Source organism: Tribolium madens, unplaced genomic scaffold, assembly GCF_015345945.1.
Source record: "Tribolium madens isolate multiple individuals breed KSU strain unplaced genomic scaffold, Tmad_KSU_1.1 Scaffold_19;HRSCAF=116;Tcas5.2_LG9, whole genome shotgun sequence".
Classification (NCBI taxonomy): Eukaryota; Metazoa; Arthropoda; class Insecta; order Coleoptera; family Tenebrionidae; genus Tribolium; species Tribolium madens.
The window spans coordinates 6,332,779-6,351,920 of NW_025400983.1; the positions used below are offsets into that span (position 1 = coordinate 6,332,779).

A 19,142-nucleotide genomic window follows, 5' to 3' on the forward strand; every position below is an offset into this window, starting at 1 on the left:
TTCAAAGATTGCAATTTTTTGCTTTAGCTTCTCCACCTCAAGAAGTGATAACTCCATGTTCACCTTCTCCCTGTGGTGCCAATGCACAGTGTAGGGAGCAGAACAAAGCAGGAGCATGCATTTGTTTGCCTGATTTTATCGGAAATCCTTATGAAGGTTGCAGACCCGAATGTACCCTTAACTCTGACTGCCCTTCCAACAAAGCCTGTGTCAATCAAAAATGTAAAGATCCATGTCCTGGAACGTGTGGCCAAAATGCCAATTGTCAAGTTATCAATCATTTGCCTTCTTGTACTTGCATTCCTGGTTACACAGGTGATCCCTTCAGATATTGTAACCTACCACCAGAACGTAAGACTTTCTTAATTGTTTACTTTGTTCACACAAAAAGAACTTTACAGCTGTTAAAGATGAAACACCTACAAATCCATGCCAACCAAGCCCTTGTGGCCCTAACAGTCAATGTCGAGAAGTTAACGGACAAGCGGTTTGTTCGTGTTTGCCCAATTATGTTGGCAGTCCCCCTGGTTGTCGCCCCGAATGCGTAGTTAGTTCAGAATGTGCCCAAAACAAAGCTTGTGTTAATCAGAAATGTGTTGACCCTTGTCCTGGCACTTGTGGCCTTAATGCCAATTGCCAAGTCATTAATCATAGTCCGATTTGTAGCTGCCAAGCAGGATTCACCGGTGATCCTTTCAGTCGTTGCTTCCCCATCCCACGTAAGACACAACAAATTCACATTCAAACACTTATTTACGAAAAAATTATAGCACCTCCTCCAATCCAAGAAAGCGAACCTGTTCGAAACCCTTGCGTACCATCACCGTGTGGACCTAATTCGGAATGTCGTGATATTGGAGGAAATCCCTCTTGTTCGTGTTTGCCAAACTATAGCGGAAGTCCTCCAAATTGTCGACCTGAATGTACCATAAACTCGGAATGTCCAAGTAATTTGGCTTGCATTAGAGAGAAATGTAGGGATCCTTGTCCTGGGTCGTGTGGTTCTGGTGCCCTGTGCAGTGTTATCAACCATACTCCCATTTGTACGTGTCCTGAGGGCTACACTGGTGACCCATTTAGTTACTGCCAACCCAAACCACAAGAAGTAGAACCGGTTAAAACCGATCCTTGTAACCCATCACCTTGTGGTCCCAATACACAATGTAACAACGGAGTTTGTACTTGTTTACCTGAATATCAAGGTGACCCCTATAGAGGATGCAGACCTGAGTGTGTCTTAAACAATGATTGTCCAAGAGATAAAACCTGTATTAGTAACAAATGTAAGGATCCTTGTCCTGGAACGTGTGGACAAAACGCCGAATGTTCGGTAATCAATCACATTCCAATATGTTCATGCATCACCGGCTACACTGGAAATGCATTCGTGCTTTGCTCCCCTATTCCCGGTTAGTTAACCCAAATTCTGTCCAATTTTACAATAATTAGAAAATTTCAGCACCTATGGTCACAAATCCGTGCCAACCATCGCCCTGTGGCCCCAACAGCCAATGCAGGGTTGTAAACAACCAAGCAGTTTGTTCTTGCGTCCCTGGTTATTTGGGTAGTCCCCCCTCATGTCGACCTGAATGTGTCACAAGTCCTGAATGTTCCCTTGACAAGGCTTGTGTTAACCAAAAATGTATCAATCCGTGTCCCGGAACTTGCGGAATTAACGCTTTGTGTCAAGTAGTCAATCATAATCCGATCTGTACTTGCCCTCAAGGCCAAACAGGAGACCCGTTCACTCGATGCACTACAAGTATGACAAAAAATTCGCAAAAAAATTGTGTCTAACACTGGATTTTAGTTGTCCCTATCCAAGAAGAACCAACAAACCCGTGCCAACCGTCCCCTTGTGGCCCCAATTCTCAATGTAAAGATATAAACGGTTCGCCATCTTGTTCGTGTTTGCCGGAGTTCACCGGGTCGCCCCCTAATTGCCGCCCGGAATGCGTCAGTAATAGCGAGTGCGCAAACCACTTAGCTTGCATAAATCAGAAATGTAAAGATCCTTGCCCTGGCACTTGTGGCCAAAATGCTGAATGTAGGGTCATAAGTCACACACCGAACTGTGTTTGCTTACCGGGGTACATCGGTGACCCTTTCTCGCAATGTACCATACCAACACGTAAGCCATTACGCTTTTTATTATTAGCTGCTCAACCAAAACGCTTTCACTACTACTAATCTTAAAATAACGTCATTTGAACCCGATTATATTTCAGCTCCACCCTCTGAAACCATTTTGCCTTGTTCCCCGTCACCATGCGGTGCTAATGCCGTTTGTAAAGAACGCAACGGAGCTGGATCGTGTACTTGCCTCCCTGATTATATCGGTAACCCTTACGAAGGATGCAGACCTGAGTGTGTCTTGAACACTGACTGTCCCTCCAACAAAGCCTGTGTAAGAAATAAATGTACCGACCCTTGCCCTGGAACGTGTGGCCAAAACGCCCAATGCACTGTTGTTAACCATTTACCTCAATGCACTTGCATACTGGGATATACAGGAGATCCATTCCGATATTGTAGTGTACCCCCAGAACGTAAGACTTTAAAATCTAACCCAAACTGTATTAATAAGCCGAATTTAGCCCCCAAACAGGAAGAACCGACAAACCCGTGCCAACCTAGCCCTTGCGGTCCTAATAGTCAGTGTAGAGAAGTCAATAACCAAGCAGTTTGTTCATGTTTGCCCAATTATATTGGAAGTCCACCAAACTGTCGACCTGAATGCGTAGTCAGTTCGGAATGTCCGCAAAACAAAGCTTGCGTTAACCAAAAATGTGCTGATCCTTGCCCCGGAACATGCGGTCTTAATGCTAGATGTGAAGTGATCAATCATAGCCCGATTTGTAGTTGTCAGACGGGCTATACCGGAGATCCATTTACCAGATGTTATCCTATACCCCGTAAGAAGCTTTTAACCTCGCGAAAAAACTGAACTCATCTTGTTATTTTAGCACCACCGTTAGAACCGGTCCAACCAGTAATTACCGACCCTTGTGTACCTTCACCCTGTGGCCCTAATAGTCAATGTAGAAACATCGGTGGTAATCCTTCATGCTCATGCCTTCCGGAATTCACCGGAAGTCCGCCAAACTGTCGCCCCGAATGTACTATAAATTCAGAATGTCCAAGTAATTTGGCTTGTATTAGACAGAAATGTCGTGATCCTTGTCCTGGATCGTGTGGTTCCGGTGCCCAATGTAGTGTTATCAACCATACTCCAACTTGTACTTGCCCAGAAGGCTACACTGGTGACCCATTCTCTTATTGCCATGTTAAACCACAAGAAGTAGAACCGGTTAAAACCGATCCTTGTAACCCAACACCTTGTGGACCTAATGCTCAATGTAACAACGGAGTTTGTACTTGTTTACCTGAATATCAAGGTGATCCATATAGAGGATGTAGACCCGAATGTGTCCTTAGCAATGATTGTCCGCGAGACAAAGCTTGCATTAGAAATAAGTGTCAAGATCCTTGCCCTGGCACTTGTGGCCAGAACGCTGAATGTACTGTAATAAACCACATACCGACCTGCACCTGCATTCAAGGCTTTTCGGGCAATGCTTTTGTTTTATGTTCACCAATTCCAGGTAATTGTAAAATAAACCCGAATAAACATAAAACTAATCACCAAAATGTAGCTCCAGCCCCTGTCAACCCATGTAGCCCTTCGCCATGCGGTCCTAATAGCCAATGTCGCGAAGTAAACGGCCAGGCTGTATGTTCCTGTGTTCCCGGTTATATCGGAAGTCCACCAATGTGTCGCCCTGAGTGTGTCACCAATTCCGAATGTGCCCTAAATCAAGCATGTGTCAATCAAAAATGTATTGATCCTTGCCCTGGAACATGTGGTCTTGGAGCCCTTTGTCAGGTTGTTAGTCATAATCCGATTTGTAGTTGCCCACCGAGACATACCGGAGATCCCTTCACTCGATGTTCACCCATCAGGGGTAAAAAACCCGACACAACCAAAAGTAGTACCCTTCATGTTGTTATTACAGAAGAGCCACCTGTTGTACCCACAAATCCGTGCCAACCATCACCTTGTGGAGCTAATAGTCAATGCAGGGACGTTGGCGGATCTCCATCGTGTTCTTGTTTACCTGAATTTATAGGAACGCCGCCGAATTGCCGACCTGAATGTGTTAGTAATAGTGAATGTCCAAACCATTTGGCGTGCATAAATCAGAAATGTAAAGATCCTTGCCCTGGTACTTGCGGGCAAAACACCGAATGCCGTGTTGTAAGTCATGCACCGAATTGTGTTTGTTTGAGCGGTTTTGTCGGTAATCCTTTCACGGCGTGTACTCAACAAGTTACTCCACCTGTTGTTGAGCGACCTACACCTTGCTTACCATCACCATGCGGTGTTAATGCTATTTGTCGTGAACAAAACGGAGCAGGTGCTTGTGTTTGTTTACCAGAACATGTAGGAAACCCCTACGAAGGCTGTAGACCCGAATGTGTCCTTAATTCCGACTGTCCATCAAACAAAGCTTGTGTCAATCAAAAGTGTAAAGACCCATGTCCTGGAACATGCGGCCAAAATGCCCAATGTCAAGTCATCAATCATTTGCCATCCTGTACTTGCATTCCTGGCTATACGGGAGATCCCTTCAGATATTGCAATCTGCCACCACAACGTAAGAAATCAAACAATTTAAATCATTCCTTATTAAATTTTTATCAACAAACAGCTGTCGTAAATGAAGAACCTAAAAATCCGTGCCAACCCTCACCATGTGGACCTAATAGTCAATGTCGTGAAGTTAACGGACAAGCTGTCTGTTCTTGTTTACCAAATTATGTAGGAAGTCCCCCAGGATGTCGTCCTGAATGTGTAGTTAGCTCCGAATGTGCCCTAAACAAAGCCTGTGTTAACCAAAAATGTGTGGACCCTTGCCCTGGCACCTGTGGCTTAAATGCCAAATGCCAAGTTATCAATCATAGCCCGATTTGTAGTTGCCAATCCGGTTATACGGGTGATCCCTTCACTAGATGTTACCCGATTCCACGTAAGAAACCCACTTTCTGCATAAAAACATCATCTTATTCAAAGTTTTAGCACCCCCGGTCGAACCACGTCCAGTACCTACAAACCCATGTATACCATCACCATGTGGACCTAACAGTCAATGCAGAGACGTCGGTGGGTCTCCATCTTGTTCCTGCCTACCTAACTTTATAGGAAGTCCACCAAACTGTCGACCGGAATGTACCATCAATTCGGAATGTTCCAGTAATTTGGCTTGTATTAGAGAGAAATGTAGAGACCCTTGCCCAGGCTCGTGTGGAGCAAACGCTCGATGTGAGGTCATAAATCACACCCCCATTTGCACATGTCCTGAAGGATTCACCGGTGACCCATTCACGAACTGCTATCCCAAACCACAAGAAGCAGAACCGGTTAAAACCGATCCATGCAACCCATCACCATGTGGTGCTAACGCACAGTGTGACAATGGAATTTGCACTTGTCTGCCCGAATATCAAGGAGATCCATATAGAGGTTGTAGACCCGAATGTGTTCTTAATAATGACTGCCCAAGAGATAAAGCCTGTATTAGAAACAAATGTAAAGACCCATGCCCTGGTACTTGTGGCCAAAACGCCGAATGTAGTGTCATTAATCACGTACCGACTTGTACTTGCATCCAAGGATACGTTGGCAATGCTTTTGTTTTGTGTAACCGAATTCCAGAACCGGTGCCTAAAAACCCATGCAACCCTTCACCCTGTGGCCCCAATAGCCAATGTAGAGAAATAAACGGTCAAGCTGTATGTTCCTGCGTCCCAGGTTTCATCGGAAGCCCTCCAACTTGTCGACCTGAATGTGTTACAAGCTCGGAATGTTCCCTAAATGAGGCTTGTGTGAACCAGAAATGTATAGACCCATGTCCTGGCACTTGCGGACTTAACGCCAGATGCCAAGTCGTCAACCATAACCCAATTTGTAGTTGCCTACAAGGTCAAACTGGCGATCCCTTCACTCGATGTGTCCCTATCGTCGAAGAAGCACCACCAACTCCCACAAATCCATGTCAACCATCACCCTGTGGTCCCAATTCGCAATGTAGGGAAGTAGGTGGAGCTCCATCTTGTTCGTGTTTGCCCGAATTTATCGGAACACCGCCCAATTGCCGACCTGAATGTGTCAGTAATAGCGAATGTGCAAACCATTTGGCTTGTATTAATAAAAAATGTAAGGATCCTTGCCCTGGTACTTGTGGCCAAAATGCCGAATGTAGAGTCATAAGTCACACACCAAACTGTGTGTGTGTTTCGGGATATGGGGGCAATCCGTTTGTTCAGTGTATTCAAAAAGTCGTGACTCCGATTCAAGAAAGACCCACTCCTTGTATACCATCTCCATGTGGTCCTAACGCGGTTTGTAGAGAACAAAACGGAGCTGGGGCTTGTACTTGCCTGCCTGAATACATTGGAAATCCTTACGAAGGATGTAGACCAGAATGTACCCTCAATTCTGACTGTCCCTCAAACAAGGCTTGCATCAAAAATAAATGTATGGATCCTTGTCCAGGAACGTGCGGTTTGAATGCCGATTGCCAAGTTATTAATCATTTGCCGTCTTGTACTTGCCGACCGGGTTATACAGGAGATCCCTTCAGATATTGTAATGTTAAACCACCACCCCGTAAGACTTTTAATTAATTACTATTCACTCTTTACTAATCCCTGTTATTTAGCACTTGAAGAAGAACCTAAAAACCCATGCCACCCTAGTCCTTGTGGCCCTAATAGCCAATGTCGCGAAGTTAACGGTCAGGCTGTTTGTTCTTGTTTGCCCAATTATGTTGGAAGCCCACCAGGTTGTAGACCAGAATGTGTGGTTAGTTCGGAATGTGCCCAAAACAAAGCTTGTGTTAATCAGAAATGTGTTGACCCTTGTCCTGGCACTTGTGGCCTAAATGCCAAATGCCAAGTTATTAATCATAGTCCAATTTGTAGTTGCCAGGAGCAATACACTGGTGATCCATTCACTCGATGCTACCCTATCCCACGTAAGATTTTTACTTGTCTTGCAACCATATCTTGATTAATTATATTTTAGCACCTCCAATTGAACCAGTAGTGGTCTCTAACCCATGTGTTCCAAACCCTTGTGGTCCCAATTCACAATGTAGAGACGTCGGTGGAGTACCATCCTGTTCGTGTTTGGCCACTTATGTCGGAAGTCCACCCAATTGCCGACCTGAATGTACCATAAATTCGGAATGTGCAAGCAATTTAGCTTGTATGAGAGAGAAATGTAGGGATCCTTGCCCTGGATCATGTGGTTCTGGTGCCCAATGCAGTGTCATAAACCATACTCCTATTTGTACTTGCCCTGAGGGCTATACTGGTAACCCATTCAGTTACTGTCAGCCTAAACCACAAGAGCTTGAACCGGTTAAAAACGACCCATGTAACCCATCGCCTTGTGGACCTAATGCCCAATGTAACAACGGAGTTTGTACTTGCATACCTGAATACCAAGGTGACCCATATCGAGGCTGTAGACCAGAATGTGTTCTTAACACTGACTGTTCAAAAGACAAGGCTTGTATTAGAAACAAATGTGTTGACCCTTGCCCTGGAACATGTGGCCAAAACGCTGAATGTGCTGTGATTAACCATATTCCAACTTGTAGTTGCATTCAAGGTTACACCGGCAATGCCTTTGTTCTATGTACCAAAATACCGGAGAAAATTCCGCAAAACCCATGCAATCCATCACCTTGTGGTCCCAACAGTCAATGTAGAGAAATAAACGGCCAAGCGGTCTGTTCTTGTGTCCCTGGTTACATTGGAAGTCCCCCAACTTGTCGACCTGAATGTGTCACAAGCTCGGAATGTTCGCTAAATGAGGCTTGTGTCAACCAGAAATGTATAGATCCTTGCCCTGGCACTTGCGGTCTAAACGCCAAATGTCAAGTCGTGAACCACAACCCGATTTGTAGCTGTCCACCCAAGTACACCGGAGATCCGTTCACTCGATGCTCACCCATAATTGAGGAACCACCAACTGTTCCAACCAACCCATGTCAACCATCGCCTTGCGGCCCAAATGCTCAATGTAAAGAGATAAATGGGTCACCATCGTGTTCTTGTCTACCAGAATTTATCGGATCGCCACCTAACTGTCGACCAGAATGTGTTAGTAATAGCGAATGCGCAAACCACTTGGCTTGCATCAACCAAAAATGCAAAGACCCCTGTCCTGGAATTTGCGGTCAAAATGCTGAATGTCGTGTTGTGAGCCATACACCGAACTGTGTTTGTATTCAAGGCTACGTTGGCAACCCCTTCAGTAGTTGCCAACCCTATGAACCGCCAAAACCAGCTGAACCTGTCAATCCGTGTTTCCCATCACCTTGTGGTGCTAATGCTGTTTGTAGGCAAAGAAATGATGTAGGGTCTTGTAGCTGTAGCCCTGATTACGTTGGAAATCCTTACGAAGGGTGCCGACCCGAATGTGTTCTAAATTCAGATTGTCCCTCGAATAAAGCTTGTATTAGAAATAAATGTATGGATCCTTGTCCTGGAACGTGTGGCCAAAACGCCGAATGCCAAGTTATCAATCATTTAGCATCGTGTATTTGTATTCCGGGATATACAGGCGACCCGTTCAGATTTTGCAATGTCATACCGCCACCACAACAACGTAAGACTGATCATAGATCCCTTAGAAAATCATAACTTGCAATTTTATAGCCGTTGAAGAACCTAAAAACCCTTGCCAACCCTCGCCCTGTGGTCCTAACAGCCAATGTCGCGAAGTTAACGGCCAAGCAGTTTGTTCTTGTTTGCCTAATTATATCGGTAGTCCACCAGGTTGCCGACCTGAATGTGTCACAAGCTCGGAATGTGCCCTAAATAAAGCTTGTTCAAACCAGAAATGTATAGACCCTTGCCCTGGCACTTGCGGAATTAATGCTAGATGCGAAGTTATTAATCATAGTCCGATTTGTAGCTGTCAAACAGGTCACACTGGTGATCCTTTCTCGCGATGTTACCCAATACCACGTAAGACTTTTCTCCAAATTAAGGTAACCCCAAATCAAAATTTTATTTCAGTTTCGCCAAAAGAACCCCCACCGCCACCAACAAACCCATGTGTGCCATCCCCTTGTGGACCTAATTCGATTTGTCAAGATATTAACGGCGCACCTTCGTGTTCTTGTATCACCAATTATATTGGTACACCTCCAAATTGTCGCCCCGAGTGTACTATAAATTCAGAATGTCCAAGTAATTTGGCTTGTATTAGGGAGAAATGTCGTGACCCATGTCCAGGATCGTGTGGTTCTCAAGCACGTTGCACTGTTATAAACCACACACCCATATGTACCTGCCCAGAGGGCTTCACTGGTAATCCTTTCGATTCTTGCATATTCAAATTAGAGGAGCCACCTAAACCACAAGACCCATGTAATCCATCGCCATGTGGAGCTAACGCACAGTGTAACAATGGCATTTGCACTTGTCTCCCCGAATATCAAGGTGACCCTTACCAAGGATGTCGGCCTGAATGTGTCCTCAATAGCGACTGTGCAAGAGACAAGGCTTGTATCAGAAATAAATGTGTTGATCCTTGTCCTGGAACGTGTGGCCAAAATGCCGAATGTGCTGTCATCAACCATATTCCGACCTGTACTTGCATTCAAGGCTACACAGGCAATGCTTTTGTTTTATGCACCAGAATACCGGAGAAAACCCCACAAAATCCATGCAACCCATCACCTTGTGGTCCCAATAGTCAATGTAGGGAAATAAACGGCCAAGCGGTCTGTTCTTGTGTCCCAGGTTTTATTGGAAGTCCTCCAACTTGTCGACCTGAATGTGTTTCAAGTTCAGAATGTCTTTTAACCCAAGCTTGTGTCAACCAGAAATGTATAGACCCTTGTCCTGGTACATGCGGTTTAGGTGCTAAATGCGAGGTCAGGAATCATAACCCGATCTGTAGCTGTCCAAATAGATACACCGGTGATCCATTCACACGTTGCTTACCAATTGGTAAGTTTCACAACTTAGTGTCAACAAGAATACACCAAAAAAAAAATAATTTTAGTTGAACCACCTCCAGCACCTGTAAACCCATGCCAACCATCCCCATGTGGTTCAAACTCACAATGTAGGGAAATAAACGGTTCACCATCTTGTTCCTGTCTAGCTGACTTTATCGGAAGTCCACCTAATTGTCGCCCGGAATGTGTTAGTAATAGTGAATGTGCAAACCACTTGGCTTGCATAAATCAAAAATGTAAAGACCCTTGTCCTGGTACTTGTGGCCAAAATGCTGAATGTCGGGTTATAAGCCACACACCTAATTGCGTTTGTCTCCCTGGCTACTCTGGGAATGCGTTCCAACGTTGTATCCTTGCGGAAGGTACAATTCGGGTGATTTTTATAGTGTAAAGTCTCACAAAACCTGTTTTAGAACCAAGACCACCCCCAGCTGACCAAATCAACCCATGCGTACCATCCCCATGTGGTACTAATGCCATTTGTAAGGAATATAACGGTGCCGGTTCTTGCGTTTGTTTACCGGAACATATTGGCAATCCTTATGAAGGGTGTCGACCTGAATGTGTCCTTAACAGTGATTGCCCCTCAAACAAAGCTTGCATTAACCAGAAATGTAGAGATCCTTGTCCCGGAACTTGTGGACAGAACGCTGACTGTCAAGTTATCAATCATCTACCATCCTGTACTTGTATTCCAGGATTTACCGGTGATCCCTTCCGGTTCTGCAACAGAATCCCTCCACCTAAAATCCCAGAACCACCCAAAAACCCTTGCCAACCAAGTCCTTGTGGCCCTAACAGCCAATGTAGAGAAAATAATGGCCAAGCGATCTGTTCTTGTCTCCCCAACTACATCGGTAGTCCCCCAGGATGTCGCCCTGAGTGTGTTGTCAGTTCCGAATGTGCCCTAACTAAAGCCTGTGTTAACCAAAAATGCGTTGACCCTTGCCCTGGAACTTGCGGTCTAAGTGCTAGATGTGAGGTTATCAACCATAGCCCGATTTGTAGTTGCGAAAATGGCTTTACTGGTGATCCCTTTACTCGCTGCTACCCCATTCCACGTAATACATTTTTTATCTAAGATGGGTCACGTCTAATGTTACATTTGCAGCTCCTCCACGTGAAAACCCCAAACCACCCATTATCAACCCTTGTGTACCATCCCCATGTGGGCAAAACGCCCAATGTAGAGACGTCGGAGGCACACCTTCGTGTTCTTGCCTACCTAACTTTATCGGAAGTCCACCCAACTGTCGCCCTGAATGTACCATAAATTCAGAATGTCCGAGCAATTTGGCTTGCATTAACGCCAAATGTAGGGACCCTTGTCCTGGCTCTTGCGGAATCGGTGCCCTTTGTGAGGTCAGAAACCATAATCCTAATTGTAGGTGTCCCCCAGGTTATGAAGGTGACTCGTTTGTTGCTTGTCACCCGGTACCACCCCCAGTACAACGTAAGTCCCAATTGTGATAAACAAATCAGGTATTGTAAATAATTGTTTTAGCACCCCCAAAAACCGATCCTTGCTATCCCAATCCTTGCGGACCTAATGCAAGATGTAATGAAGGTGTGTGTACTTGCATTCCTGAGTACCATGGCGACCCCTATAGAGAGTGTAGACCCGAATGTGTCCTAAATGCAGATTGCCCTAGAGATAAGGCTTGTGTTCGAAATAAATGTGTTGATCCCTGTCCTGGTACATGTGGCACCAATGCCGAATGTACTGTTTTCAATCACTTCCCATCTTGTAATTGCATCCAAGGATATACAGGAGATCCATTCCTTGGTTGTCGCAAAATCGAAAGTAATACACCTATATTTGGTAAAACAGTGTAATAAATTTTACTAATTGTAGCCCCTCCACCACAAAACCCATGTAGCCCATCACCCTGCGGCCCCAATAGCCAATGTCGTGACATAAACGGCCAAGCGGTTTGTTCTTGCCTCATGGGCTATATCGGAAGCCCCCCGTCTTGTCGCCCCGAATGCGTCAGTAGTTCCGACTGTCAACAAAACAAAGCGTGTCTCAACCAGAAATGCGTCGACCCTTGCCCTGGCACTTGCGGTATTAACGCCCTTTGCCAAGTAGTTAACCACAATCCGATCTGTACTTGCCCACCGCAATACTCAGGCGATCCTTTCATACAATGCAAAGTGATAATCGGTACGTTTTATCTCTTAGTTGACACCCATTGGCTAAAATTTAGTTTAATAGTGAAAGAAGAACCGGTTAAGCAACCCACAAACCCATGCGTACCTTCATCTTGTGGCCCTAATGCTAAATGTGAGCCCACGCAAGCTGGAACAGCAAAATGTACCTGTTTGCCCAACTATTTCGGTGCTCCACCTAATTGTAGACCGGAATGTGTGACCCATAACGACTGCGCGAAAAACCTGGCGTGTGTTAACTTGAAATGTCAAGATCCTTGCCCCGGCTCTTGCGGACTAAACGCTCGTTGTGTCGTTGTTAATCATGTTCCTAATTGTCTCTGTCTGGATAACTATGTAGGAGATCCTTTCACTCTTTGCACTCTAAAGCCACGTAAGCACTTTTCATTTTTCTTCCTCTTGCTATATTTAAATATTACAAGTACTAATTAAATTTTGTGCACAGAACCAACACTACCACCACCATCAGCTAAAGAAGACCCATGTTATCCATCGCCATGTGGCCCCAATGCCAGATGCCGGGTTGAAAACAACTATGCCATTTGCGAATGTTTACCAGAATACCACGGCAATCCTTATGAAAACTGCCGACCGGAATGTATAACCAACTCCGACTGTCCCATGAACAGGGCCTGTATTAGAAATAAGTGTCAGGACCCATGCCCAGGCACTTGCGGTATTAATGCCCTTTGTACCGTCACCAACCACGTACCAATATGCTCATGTCCTGAAAAATACGAAGGAGACGCTTTTAGAATCTGCAATCAAATCATGGGTAAGTACCAGAATTGAGTCCCTTGAAATGTGACTTAATTTTCGTAAAAATAGAACGTCAACCGACCCCTGACCCGTGCAACCCATCACCTTGTGGAATTAACACTGTATGCCGGGCGTCCGGACAAAATGCCATTTGTGAATGCCTTCCTGGGTTCTTCGGTACTGCTTCAGTCGGTGGTTGTCGTCCTGAATGTACCATCAGTGCTGATTGTCCCCGAGACAAAGCTTGCGTCAACACGAAATGCATCGATCCTTGTCCCGGAGTTTGCGGTTTCAATGCTATTTGTCAAGTTATCAACCACAGTCCTGTATGTAGCTGTCCACCACCTCTAATGGGAGATCCGTTCACACTATGTAAAGAACAACCGGAACCGCCAAGAGACCCTTGCAACCCTTCACCGTGCCGTCTCAATGGCCAATGCCGCGTCATCAACGGAGTTGCAAGTTGCATCTACCCCGAATGTGTAATCAATCAAGATTGTCCCCGAGACAAGGCTTGTTACAACCAGAAATGTCGCGATCCTTGCCGAGATGCCTGTGGTTTGAATGCCTTGTGTCAGGCTATTAACCACAAAGCTGTGTGTTCATGCCCTCCCAATTATGTAGGGTCACCTGAGGTGCAATGCCGACTCCGCGATGTCGAAGTACCCAAACCTAAACCTGAATGTCTGCAAGATGCGGATTGTACTAACGACAAGGCTTGTATCAACGAACACTGTCAGAATCCTTGTCTTGCTACTCCAGGAATTTGTGGAGAAAATTCCGACTGTCGTCCACAAGCCCACCGTGCGGTGTGTATCTGCCGCGAAGGCTACACTGGAAACGCCCAAAGGGCCTGTTTCGAAATCGGTTGCCGGTCTGACAGTGACTGTCCCCCAATCCAAGCTTGTATCAATCGGGAATGCGTCGACCCTTGCTCCTTCACTTCCTGTGGCCTTAATGCTCTTTGTAGAGCTGATTCCAACCACAAAGCCCGGTGTTATTGCCCTGATAACTTCCGAGGAAACCCACTAGTGAGATGTGAAAGGCCTGAATGTTTACAAAACGAGGATTGTCCCTACAACTTGGCTTGCCGGAATGAAAGATGTGAAGATCCGTGCAATTGCGGAGCTAGAGCTGTGTGTCGTGTAACCAACCATCAAGCACAGTGCTCCTGCCCACCTGGATACACCGGAAATCCCACAGTTGAATGCCGATTTGTACCACCGGAAAAACAACCACAGTGTAAAATGGACGCCGACTGTGCGAGCAAACTTGCTTGCTTCAGCGGCGTTTGCAAAAATCCCTGTTTGGAGACGAAACCTTGTGGGGCAAACGCGGAATGTTCTGTGGTAGATACGCTTCCATTGAGGACCATGTCCTGTTTATGCTTGCCAGGATATGTAGGTGATGCAGATATTGAGTGTAAGAAAGGTAAATCAAACTTCTTTATTCTCAAAATTTTAATCATCAGACTAATCAAAACCAACATTGTAAACTTTTGCAGGTGATTAATCCTAAATCCCTATACCTTAAACAGCAACACATTGTTTTTAATTGTAAATAAGTTGAGACAATTTGATTAATTCTGTGTTGTGTAGCTCCAACTGAAGAACCGGGTTGCAAGAGCAACGACGAGTGTGCCTTGAGTGAGGCTTGCATCAACCGAAACTGTGTCAACCCTTGTGCTGTTGGCAACCCTTGTGACCTCACGGCTGAATGTAAACCAACCAATCATAAGGCCGTTTGCAGATGCCCGGCTGGACTTATCGGAAATCCATTTATCAAATGTTACGAAGGTACCTACTCCTCTACTAATATAATCCGAATTTGTTCCAAACACCTTTTCTATTTTATAGAACCTAAAACCAAACCGGTATGCACCTCAGACTCTGAGTGCACCAATGACAAGTCTTGCACCAACCAGCGATGCCAAGACCCTTGTGTCATATCCAATCCATGTGGTACCAACGCCCAATGCAAGACAAGTCTCCACAGACCGAATTGTATCTGCCCCGATGGATGGGGTGGAAACCCACAAATTGCTTGCTACAAACGTAAGTAACATTTCTAGCTCAAAAACTAGTTATTTATTTTTCTAATCTGTAGCCGAGTGTACCACCAACGATGACTGTCCATACAACAAAGCTTGCATCAACGAAAACTGTCTTGACCCATGCGCCACGCAATCCTGCGGCCGAGGTGCACAATGCCTTGTCCAGAACCATCGTGCTTCTTGCCAATGTCCTGCCGGTATGCAAGGAAACCCCTTAGTGGCTTGTATCGCCGGCATCTGTCAATACAACGAGGACTGTGCCGACCATGAAGCTTGTGATAGACTCAACCGAGTTTGTCGCCCCGTCTGTGATGAGGACACTTGTGCCGAAACTGCAACTTGCCTTGGCCAACAACACCAAGCCAAATGTCATTGTCCACCCGGAACTATCGGAAACCCATACGTCGAGTGCACCGGAGAGAGACGACCGGTCCCCGAACCGGAATGTCGCTCAGACTCTGACTGTTCCTCGCAACTGGCTTGTATTAACCAACTCTGCAAAAATCCATGTGCTAACGGAAATGTTTGCACCAAAGACCAGGAATGTAAAGTTTTGGATACGTTGCCTCTAAGGACAGTTTTATGTCAATGTCCAACTGACACCATAGCTGATAGTTTAGGAAATTGCAAGCCGATCAAAGCCCAACCTGAATGTCGCGTCGACTCGGATTGTAGCGACAGTGAGAAATGCATTTCGAACAGTTGTGTTGAAGCTTGTAGGGTCGATACCTGCGGAGTAAACGCCCTGTGTAACTCCATTCACCATCAAGCTATCTGTACTTGCGCTCCGGGTTATACCGGAAATCCGCACTTCGAGTGTACAAACAGTGAGTCTTACCCTGTTCTCCGAATGACAAAATTTTAAATTTGTGATTACAGTCCCGAGGATACCGCCACGACCCATCCCCGAATGTTACACCGAGGAGGATTGCCCCTATGACAAAACTTGCAGAAATGACATTTGTGTTAACCCATGTATTGATGGTAAACCATGCGCTGTTGGTGCTTTCTGTTCCGTTGACAACCATAGGGCCAAATGTGCATGTCCAGCTGGGTATGAAGGTCAACCTACAATCAAATGTATACCTCGTAAGTTCTCAAAATCGTAAAAAGTGTCAATTATTGACAAAACAATTTATAGCTCTTGGTCCTACTGTTGGTTGCACCTCAAACTCGGAATGTGCCCAAAGTGAGTCATGCGTCAACGCCCTGTGCGTAAGCCCATGCAACTGTGGCCCCCATTCCGAATGTAAGGTAGTCAACCACTATCCTATTTGCTACTGCTTGCCTGGGTACTCCGGAAATCCACAAACCGGATGTGTGAAACGTAAGTTTTCACCTAAATCGTGTTAAATTTGCTAAAATCAAAATTTTCTAGTTGGTTGTCAGTCAGATAGCGAGTGCAGCAACGACAAACAATGCTACAATGGCCAATGCATCAACCCATGTATTTTGGGCGACCCGTGCGCCCGCAATGCCGAATGCTACGGAAACAACCACAAAGCCGCATGTCGGTGCCCCGCCGGCTACTCAGGCAACCCTTTCGATCGGTGCCAACGCATCGAGTGTCACACCGACACCGATTGTCCCAACAACCGAGCTTGTATCGAACAACGTTGCGTCGACCCTTGCTCCAACATCGCGAACCCTCCATGCGCTCAAAACGCCATCTGTTATGCCCAAAACCACGCCGCTGGGTGCTTATGCCCCGAACATTTGCCTGAAGGAAACCCCTTGTCGTACTGTATGGCCCCAGCATTGGTACCCGGCCGTCCCGAGTGCGAACTCGACATAGACTGTCCGAGCAAACTGGCATGTATTCGGAACAAGTGTGTCAATCCATGCGAAAGCCTCTCGCCGTGTCACAGGACGGCGCATTGCAGCGTCCTCGATACGGTACCTGTGAGAACCATGATTTGTACTTGTCCAGAAGGATGGGTGCCTAATGACAACGGGGAGTGCCACGCAGTTGTGGTCCCGATTCCACCTGGATGTACCAGTGATAACGATTGTCCGAGTAATGAAGCTTGTATCAATAGATTGTGCCGCAACCCGTGCGATTGTGGTACCCATGCTGCTTGTTTCGTGCAGAACCACCGCCCGATTTGTTCCTGTGAGGAGGGTTATGAAGGAAACCCCAATATCGCATGTCGTCTAGCTGGATGCAGGACCGATTCGGAATGCGAGTCGGGCAAGTCGTGCATCAACGGCAATTGCATCAACCCTTGTTTAGTCAAAGATCCTTGTGGTATCAATTCCGAGTGTTACGTTTACCAAAACCGGGCCGAATGTCGATGCAAGAGTGGCTATCGAGGGAATCCTCTCGAACGGTGCCGAATCGTTGGTTGTATATCAAACAGTGACTGTCCCACCGACCGGCAATGCATCAACGCCCAATGTATCAACCCTTGCGTTTATGATAATCCTTGCTCGCCTCGAGCCGAATGCCGAGTCCAAAACCACATGTCCCTCTGCCGGTGCCCTGTCGGTTATTTAGGTAACCCCTACGTCGACTGCCACCCACAGCCCCAACCTGAATGTCGCGAAGACAGCGAATGTCCCACCAAACTTGCTTGTATCAATAATAAATGCCAAGACCCGTGTTCCATCCTCGAACCGTGCCAACGGCCGGCTGAGTGTCAAGTCGTGGGTTCAGTACCAGTCCGTACCATGATCTGTGTGTGTCCCTCCGGATACATCAGTAGCGGAAGTGGTACTTGCAACCCTGTAACCGCCATCATCGAAGTCGGTGCTTGTGTCAGCGATAGCGATTGTCCGGCTGATAAAGCATGTTTCAATGGAATATGCCGCGACCCTTGCAACTGTGGTCCGTTTGCCGAATGCCGTGTCAAGAACCACAAACCAGTTTGTACTTGCAAACAAGGCTACGACGGTAATCCCGAATTGGAATGTACTAAAGTCGGGTGTAGGAGCGATGATGAGTGTTCAGGACAACACAGCTGTGTCAACCGGCAATGTGTACCCGTTTGTGCAGCTGATAGGTCATCCTGTGGTGAAAAAGCCACATGTTATGGACATAACCATCGAGCCATCTGCGAGTGTCCCCCAGGTCTTATCGGAAACCCCAGAATCTCCTGTATTTTGGTAGGATGTCGGTCGGACTCGGAATGTCCAGGAAATAGAGCTTGTATCAACAACAAGTGTGAAAACCCTTGCGCTAGTGCCAATCCGTGTGATGCCCCAGCTGAATGCAAAGTATTTAATCATGCAGTCGAGTGTGCTTGTCCACCGGGAACCGTCAGTGATGGCAAAATGGGTTGTATGACGGTCGAAGAGAAGTGCAGGAGAGATTCGGATTGTCCCTCGCAGTTTGCTTGCATTGGAGGAGAGTGTGTCAATCCGTGTACCTCAACACAGCCTTGTGGAGTCAATGCAGAATGTCGTGTCCTCGATACTGAGCCAGTCAGGACCATGATCTGCGAGTGCTTGCCGGGATATCAAGGCAATGCAGCCGTACAATGCGACAAAAGTAAGTTATCATTTAAAATCATACCCTATTGTACAGTCAGTCGATTTGAAAATGTCGTATTCATAAAACGAACTGCTGGGCTTGCTGTCGTCCCTCCGACCACAACCATCTCCAATAAATCGTAAATTTAAAGATTCTTTACCTAAGAACATTGGCAACAAAATGTGAAGTTTCGTATTCACAAAAATTTTAATATATTATTATAACTGTCTATTAGTTACACATTGTTTTAAATATAAAACAATCCGTAAAATCAAATGCTTTAGATATGTTATAATCGTCATTAGAAAACTGCACGAATAGTTATTTATTGTAAGAGTGTGTTAGGTAGCGTTTTATCCACGCAAGAATGTTTAACCGCGAGAACGTCCTGACATGTCAAATTAACGTACAATTGACACCTATTGAAAGACTGTATTTACAGCCGCCTGGGTATTTTACGCACGGCTGTGTCTTGGCCGTGCGTAAAATGATAGTTTTACCGCACCGCCAAAATTATCTTTATAGACATTTATAAAAAAAATTGTTCGTAAGATGATAACATTTTTAATAAAACGCTCAATACACAACCTGCGAATCATAAAACTCCTTTTTCTTCACACCACATTGTACTGGGCTTTATACTTAC

General features: G+C 45.8%; 1 protein-coding gene across 1 annotated transcript in view; it reads left to right on the forward strand.

Annotated features, from left to right (window-relative positions):
- Positions 1 to 19,142, forward strand: part of LOC123015528 — a 106,798-nt gene that overhangs the window by 83,289 nt on the left and 4,367 nt on the right. Inside the window, 28 exon segments of the mRNA XM_044415296.1 lie at positions 28 to 351; positions 402 to 719; positions 771 to 1,409; positions 1,460 to 2,131; positions 2,229 to 2,549; positions 2,598 to 2,915; positions 2,967 to 3,605; positions 3,657 to 3,965; positions 4,017 to 4,658; positions 4,713 to 5,030; positions 5,081 to 6,670; positions 6,723 to 7,037; positions 7,088 to 8,680; positions 8,731 to 9,042; positions 9,094 to 10,032; positions 10,088 to 10,405; positions 10,457 to 11,104; positions 11,155 to 11,496; positions 11,548 to 12,207; positions 12,259 to 12,585; positions 12,658 to 12,987; positions 13,041 to 14,402; positions 14,570 to 14,767; positions 14,828 to 15,025; positions 15,078 to 15,851; positions 15,904 to 16,113; positions 16,166 to 16,351; positions 16,403 to 18,514. Coding sequence (XP_044271231.1) covers positions 28 to 351; positions 402 to 719; positions 771 to 1,409; positions 1,460 to 2,131; positions 2,229 to 2,549; positions 2,598 to 2,915; positions 2,967 to 3,605; positions 3,657 to 3,965; positions 4,017 to 4,658; positions 4,713 to 5,030; positions 5,081 to 6,670; positions 6,723 to 7,037; positions 7,088 to 8,680; positions 8,731 to 9,042; positions 9,094 to 10,032; positions 10,088 to 10,405; positions 10,457 to 11,104; positions 11,155 to 11,496; positions 11,548 to 12,207; positions 12,259 to 12,585; positions 12,658 to 12,987; positions 13,041 to 14,402; positions 14,570 to 14,767; positions 14,828 to 15,025; positions 15,078 to 15,851; positions 15,904 to 16,113; positions 16,166 to 16,351; positions 16,403 to 18,514 — 16,914 coding nt within the window.